Below are 6,995 nucleotides of genomic sequence, written 5' to 3' on the forward strand. Positions count from 1 at the left end.
TGGGGATCCCAAACACGTAAGGCACCTCGTCCCCGTGGGCCGCGTCGGACCACGCAGGCTTCATCAGGCTCTGGCAGTGGTGGTAGAAGGCATAGAAGTAGGTGGGGGAGCCATAGCGGGCATGCAGGTCAGCCGTCACCACTGATGGCTCTACCCACTGGTGGTCAGTGAAGAGGGCCACCAGAGTCTTGCGACGTGTCTCGGGGTTGTCCCTGTCAGCCCAGTCCGTGTACATGAACTTGATGGTTTCCCGCAAGGTGTCTTTGCCCTCGGGGTAGCCGTACAGGTTGTCTACAAAGTTGGAGACTGAGTAATCAAAGTCACTGCCTGAGACGCCGTCCTCGGGGTCCACCACGCCCTCCACGAACTTCAGCCCCTCTCCCTGGTTGACCCCCAGCATGATATCATAGTTCAGGAACTCGCCCTGCTCCATCAGGATCTCGGGGTCGTCCGGGATCACATCCCCGTCAATGACCGGCCCAAAGGCCACATGGTAGCGAGCCGGCTGGATGTCTTGCTCCACCAGCTCCTTGGCAGTCTTCTGCCGCAGGCAGTCCACCATGTCCACTGTGTCTAGCACATTGCAGCCTACCTTGTCGGCCAGCATGCTGGTGTACTTCACGGGCTGGTAGTTCACTGCCCAGCTGGAGAGCGCGGAGCCACTCTGGATGATGGCTCTCTGGAAGAGACCTGCAAGACAGGAAAGGAGCAGAGGAAGCTCGCAGTGGGGTGAGTGCCGTTCCAACACCCCAGTGCCGCAGTGCAGGATGCAGTGTGGAGAAGGCATTGATGCTCTTGGACCCCTGCAAGGACCCAGTGTTCCAGCCCATGCCTGCCCTTGACCCAGGCTGTGCTGCCTGTTGAGCTGGGCTCGCTGGGGGGGCTCAGCTCAGGGTCACCACAACGGTGGCAGGGTGATAGGTGGGCATGCAGTGGGTGCTCCTGGCAGCAACCAAGGGCTGCTGTGCTTCCTGAGGATCCCATTGCAGGGGATGGCCCGGCATCGCTCTGTCCCGTTGCAGGGAGGAGAGGGCCCATGGTTGCATCATAGCCTGGCCTTGCTGAGCAGCCCATGCTATCCCAGCCACCCCAAGGATGTCTTGCCTGACCCCCTGGGGGGACTCAGCGCCATCCTTCAGCTCAGGGTGGCACTGGCTTCACTGAGCAGCCAGGCTGCACGCTGGCAGCAGCGGGAGGGTTAACGCCTGCTCGGGGACACTTAACCCTGCATGTCCCACCCTACAGCTTTGTCAGGGTCCCCCTCGCCCCCCTCCCTGCCGCTTCCTGCCCAGCTGGGGCTGCTCGGCGCCAATCCGGCCCTGCAGGAGCACACTGCCAGATGCACAAAGAGGGCCTTTCTGCCACCGGGAACACAGAGGGAGTGGACTTTCGCCCTGGAAAACGGGGCCACAAAGGCCCTGGCCCAGGCGGAGGAATGCGTGGCTGTGCTCCAGCCCCATGTCAATGGCGCTTGTGCTCAGAATACAAAGGGCGGCGAGGAAGCGGAGGCTCCGGGGTGGTGAAAGGCAACCGGGCTCAGGGTGCACCCTGGGGTCCCTGCTCTCTAGCCAGACCATTCCTGCACCCTGAGTGCTGCCCTCGCTGGACCCCAGCATTCACTCACCGCAAGGGATTGTCTCAGGCGGTCCCCAAATGGTGCTGGCACAGCAGCGTGGTGGCCACAGGGCTGCCCCCAGACCCCCTGAAATGTGGAGCGCCTGCGTGAGTCCCCCTGAGCAGCCAAGGCTGTGCCGCTCTGCAGGGGAGCATGCACCTTCCCGCAGCAGAAGTTTTAGGAGGCTCCTGGCTCCCGGCCACCATGTCCATAGCTCTTGTCTGCACGCACAGTCCTCGCTCTGCCAAGTACCTGACGTACAGTCCCATGCACTTGGACAAAGAGAAGTCACAAGCTCTGTTTGTCACCTCCTGGCGCCCTAGAAAGTCATACCAACCTATGAGCTGGAGACTGGCCATGGGTTTGCTTGCTCTGTGCCATCATCCATGTGCCAAAGAGACAGGATGGGGGTTCCCTGGCTCCCAGGAGATGCCATCCCAGCAGCAGCTATTGCTCCCCGCCATCACTTCCCAGACAGGCCCACCGGGCTGGGCTCTGCCCCTGCCCGCCCCTGCCTGGGGAAGCACAGGCAGCTGGTGTCACCAACAGCTGGTCATGTCCCTGATGGAGCCCTTCACTGTGTCTCTGCATGGCCACATCCTGACCCAGGAGGACCGAGAAGTCTGTGGGAGGCCAGACCTGCCACATTCTCCCCCTCCACACCAGCACCCAGCTGAAGCCTAACAAGCACCCCAGGGAGACATCGCCACCCTGCAGCTCAACCCGGAGCCCTCCAGCCTGCTGGGGCACAGGCAAGGAAGATGGAGCTCTGCCTTCCCTGTCTATTCCCCTCTCAGGTGAGGGTCCTGATGCACCCCATGTCCTGCAGAGCTAGCTGCCACAGCACAGCGGAGCCAAGCGGTGAAACCAGGGCTCTGCCAGAGGGTGCCCAATGCTGCAGGCTGCTGCCAGCTCCTGATTGCCCCTTCGCTTTGCACAGTAGCTGAGACTGGAAACACCTCTGGCATTGTCTGGGCCAAGCCCTGCTTAAAGCAGGGTGCTAGGTGCCTTGTCCAGCTGAGGTCTGAACAACCCTGGAGCTGGCAGTGAAGGGCAGCAGCCCCCACGGAGCCAGACGTGGGGCAAAGAAAGCACAAGAGGTTTTCGCGGCAGCAACTGCTCCTGCCCTGGCATGGCCAGCTGGGGAGAGAAACAGCACTTTGGCTTCCTTGGCGAGGAATCCACCCACCTACAAGGGCTGAGGCTGGCAGGGGAGCCGTGGGTCTCCCCAGCAGCCAGACACAGCGTGCGCTGCACCAGCCTCCAGTGTCTGCCTCTCACAGCGCCTGGCAGAGCAGGCACAAATTAGCAGCTTCATTAATAGCTCTTGATCACTATGAGTTTTATTTTGATGTGATAAAAACAAACCCGCCTGGTCTGCAGGCTGCATCTTAGCGCAGATCCCCTGCCGTGCTCCAGAGCCAGCTGCCACGTCCCTGGGGAGATGGGTGCTCCGGCACAGGGGTTTTTTTGAGGTCATTTTTTGGCCATTGGCTTTGATGCAACACTGGCTGCAGCACTGAGTGCTCTGCTGCCACAGCAGAGGGGACCACACCACAGGCATTGGGGCTGGATGGGGCAGCAAAGGACATGCACGCTGGGTGCAGGGTTTAGTGGCAGAAAGTCTAGTGTCACCTGAAAAGTGCTATACTGGCATGACAGTATTTTTCGTGGCTGGGGAGGCCGGGGGCAAAAAACCAATCCGCTCCAGCCCACCCCCAGCCCCTCTCGATGCTGCTCCCTCCATCCCAGGCCCATACGAGTGGTTGGGGCCACCTGGGCAGCCAAGCACATGGTCCTGCATCCAAAGAGGTGTCACCATCTGGCCACGAAAACCAGTCTGCAGTCTTGGGGCTGCCCTGCCAGAAGCACCCAATGCCAGAGAGGAGACTCCTGGACTGAGCGCACCTCCCTGCCTGCCTCCCAGGCACTCCCAGGAGCACCCTAAGAAGCATCACAAATGCATTACACCCAGCGTCCTCTCCCCGGCCTTTCACACTCAGTACGGGCAGAGAAAACCCTTTTTCTTTCTGCAGGAGCTTTCAGCCTGTAAAAGACTGGCCAGGGTGCCTGCACAAGGGCAGGAGGGCATGCAGAGCCCCAGGTATCCACACAGGGACGCCACGGCCCCACACAGGCCCCAGCAGCCGCAGAGCATCCCCTGCCCACTGCTCAGAAATGAGTCTGCAAAGATCTACCCGTGCTCTTTTCGTACACACTGCTCAATTTACCATCTAACACAAGTGAAACATCGTCTGGCTTTAGCTGTCAAAAGCATCTCCATCTGTGGGCTAGAAAGCTGCTGCCTGCCCTGCATGGGTCTGGGTAGCTGGGAATCCTACCCCAGGAGCCCCAAAAGTGGTGAGGGCAGCCCTGGTCCCGCCTTGCTCTGGCATTGCAACATCGGCAGTGGTTCTGTAGGTATAACTCATCTTTTCCATGTTCTTGAGCTTATTGTAGTCTAATAGCTGTTAATATTTGTCCAAGTTACCTGAAGAGGATGGGGCAACAACCCTAGGAGCATCCTGCTCAGGAGCTGGCACGGGGCAAGCAGGAGGACAGAGGGGGCTGACTTCAGGCACTGGGTACTCACACAGAAGCACGGGCTGAGTACAAGTGTCCTGAGCACCCTGCTCGGCGGATGGCAGGGAAAGGGGCTTACCCAGAACAGACGTGTCCTGAGCAGGCAACAGCAGCTCCATACTTCAGCTTTACCTGCCTTTTTGTTTCGCCCTGCTTTACTCAAACATGTCAGGGCACCAGTGATGGTGACAGCAGAGCCAGCAGGCTGTGAGGCAGTCATGGAAGACCAGAGAACACCATGGACTTAATGTGGGAGCGCCCAAGCTGCCAGCTTTTGGGAAGCAGCTGCCCACCAGGTCCAGACATGCCTCTGTTGTCGGGTCTGTGGGGCAGAGCATTCCGCAGAGCTCTGGTCCTTGGGGCACTAAGGGGAGCCCAGTGGTGGCAACAGCCATCCCGAGAGCAGGAGCACTCTGCACAGGGTGGGTTGGTGCTGGCTGTGCCATGGGCTCTGGCACAGGGGCAACAGGGGGAATTGGTGGGCTCCAGAGCCTGCTTGGGATATCCCACCACTCAGGAAGCTCTGGAGCTTCTCTTCATACTCTGATCCCATGGGCCATAGCAGCATGTCTCAGCCTCTCTGCTTCAGTTTGCTGGCCCATCTGAGGAGAGGCTGGCAGCAACTGCAACTGCTGGGCACCCTAACGGGCAGCAGGGATGGGTGCGGAGGCGCGGGCAGCCTGTCAGCCCCACTCTAGTCCCTGGGGAAGGGCCACCAGTGGGAAGCAGAGCCCAGCATGGCAACGGGTCTCTGCGTGAGTGTGGGCTCACCATTGCAGGGCAAGTGGTTTGCCAGAATCAAGCAAGTTTAACCGAAGGGGCACCTGGAGAAATCTGGGAGAAGAGAGATGTTTTGGGTTTGCCTTTGACTCTGTGGTGAACTGCCAGCATCCTACGAGCCCTGTGCCAGGTCTGGGCTCAGCAGGGTGCTGCCCTTCACTCCCCCGCCATGAGCACAGGCTCTGCCACCTCTTACGGCAGCTAACATCAGCCTCGTGCTGCCCAAGGCAAACACCTGCAAACCTCCATACCACAATACTACCAAGCAGACCGTGATGCTGGTGCTGATGACCATCGCAGCAGCCTGGGCTGAGATCATTCACAATCAGTCCATCAACACCTCCCAGGGTCGGAGGAAGGCTGCTCCACTTTGCCAGCAGCCTGGCCAGCACCAGCTTCCTCCCATACACCCTCTGTCATGCTATCAGCTCTGCTAAGGTTCTGAAGGTCTCCTTCATTCCTGTGCGGTTCCCGTGCTGTTGAGCAGGGCTGCAGCTCTTTGCAACGGCTTCAAGTGTAATTTTTTGTGTGTCTCTGAGGTGCAGACTCATGCCTGTGTCCACTGCCCATATGTGTCTCCTTCCCTGCACCACGCTTGGGGACACAGCACTGGAAGAGGGCTGCACTCTCATATAAAGTCTCTGTGACCAAGTCCCTGGCAGGCTGGTCCCCTGTGGACCACGTCCAGTTCAGGCTTTGCTCCTGTGATTTCCTTTATTTAGGAAGTTTATCGAGAACACCTCTACTCCCATTGTTAATTTTTTTTTCCCCCAGTGCTCAATGTAAATGTCTTTGCAGGTGGTTTACATTCATTTGCTCTTATGCCAACACAATCTTTCAGCGTAAATAATTCCTTTCTTTATCTAGAGTAAACAGTGTGCTGTATTTATAGATATCAATCATATCACTTCCACCTGTGTTTTTCTAGTTGCAGCACTTCCAGCTCTCCCAGTCTCGCAAGATGGGGCCCTCCATCCCTCCCCAGGCTCAGGTCTGGCTTTCCCTCTATTCTGGTATGAATACCTTTCCTAGCACTGAGATCTGTGCTCCTGGTGCCCTGCATGATGCCCTACACCCCCTCCACACCTGCACGTGGGCAATCCGGACACCTGGGCAGGACGCAGCAGGAGGGGTCCCCACCTCTCCCCACGCCCAGGTGCTGACCCCGGGCTGCAGCCCCGCACGCTGGGAGCACCAGCTCCATCCCTGACTCCCATGTGGTCTGCTGCTGGCCTCTCCTTGCCCACGATGAGAAGGTTTTGCTTCCTGGCCCTGGGTCAGGCTCTCACCAGTGACTAATTAAAAAGCAGACCTGACTTTTTGCTAGGGTGGCTGACAGTACCTGGGCAGGCTCCCTTCCCCAGGTTAGCATCAGCAGGGTGCTTGCTCGCAGCCACAGCATCCTCGGGGACAGCTGGCACCTACCTTCAGAGTGGTGGGAGAGGGTGAGCAGGCTGACACAGGAGGCACCGATGCCGGAACCAAAGACAGTGATCCGCAAGGGATCTCCCCCGAAGAAGGCAATGTTCTCGCTGACCCAGCGCAGTGCCTGTATCTGGTCCAGGAGCCCATAATTGCCTTTGGCAGCCTGGTCCCCTGTGCTCAGGAACCCTGTGGGCCAAAGGGAGCCTGATTAGGGATGAGGAAGCAGGGGGTGTCCTGACCTCCCACCCCCCTTCCCTAGGCCTAGGGAAACTTCTATGGCACCCTATCCCACCATAACATGAGACCCCACTACCAGGAGAGTCCTGTGAGCTCTAAGCTGGAGCAGGGACATCACCGAGCTCTAGCCACCCTCTGCACGGCACAGAGGGGCGAAAGGCTACGAGTGCAGCTGCAAGCCCTGGGGAGCCTCTCCAGCCAAATGCAAGCAGTTATAGGGTGATGGGCACGAAGCCTTGTCCTACCCGTACCACCACCTATGCTAATAACAAATCAAGACATCTCACGCATGCTCCAAGGAAACTTAAGAAAGCACCAGTGGCTGCAGGCAGGCTGAGTGTGTGCACAGCCAATG

General features: G+C 58.7%; 1 protein-coding gene across 1 annotated transcript in view; it reads right to left on the minus strand.

The window, feature by feature from the left end:
* NLGN3 (neuroligin 3) overlaps window positions 1–6,607 on the minus strand; it is a gene marked incomplete at its 5' end in the record, with an annotated part of 8,097 nt that extends 1,490 nt beyond the window's left edge. The window contains 2 exons of the mRNA XM_009574844.1: window positions 1–690; window positions 6,404–6,607. The exon at window positions 1–690 is cut by the window's left edge and continues 136 nt beyond it. Coding sequence (XP_009573139.1) covers window positions 1–690; window positions 6,404–6,607 — 894 coding nt within the window. The remainder of the gene's footprint in view (window positions 691–6,403) is intronic.
* Between the last annotated feature and the right edge of the window lie 388 nt (window positions 6,608–6,995).

This window comes from Fulmarus glacialis, unplaced genomic scaffold (genome assembly GCF_000690835.1).
Source record: "Fulmarus glacialis isolate BGI_N327 unplaced genomic scaffold, ASM69083v1 scaffold27403, whole genome shotgun sequence".
NCBI classification, from domain to species: domain Eukaryota; kingdom Metazoa; phylum Chordata; class Aves; order Procellariiformes; family Procellariidae; genus Fulmarus; species Fulmarus glacialis.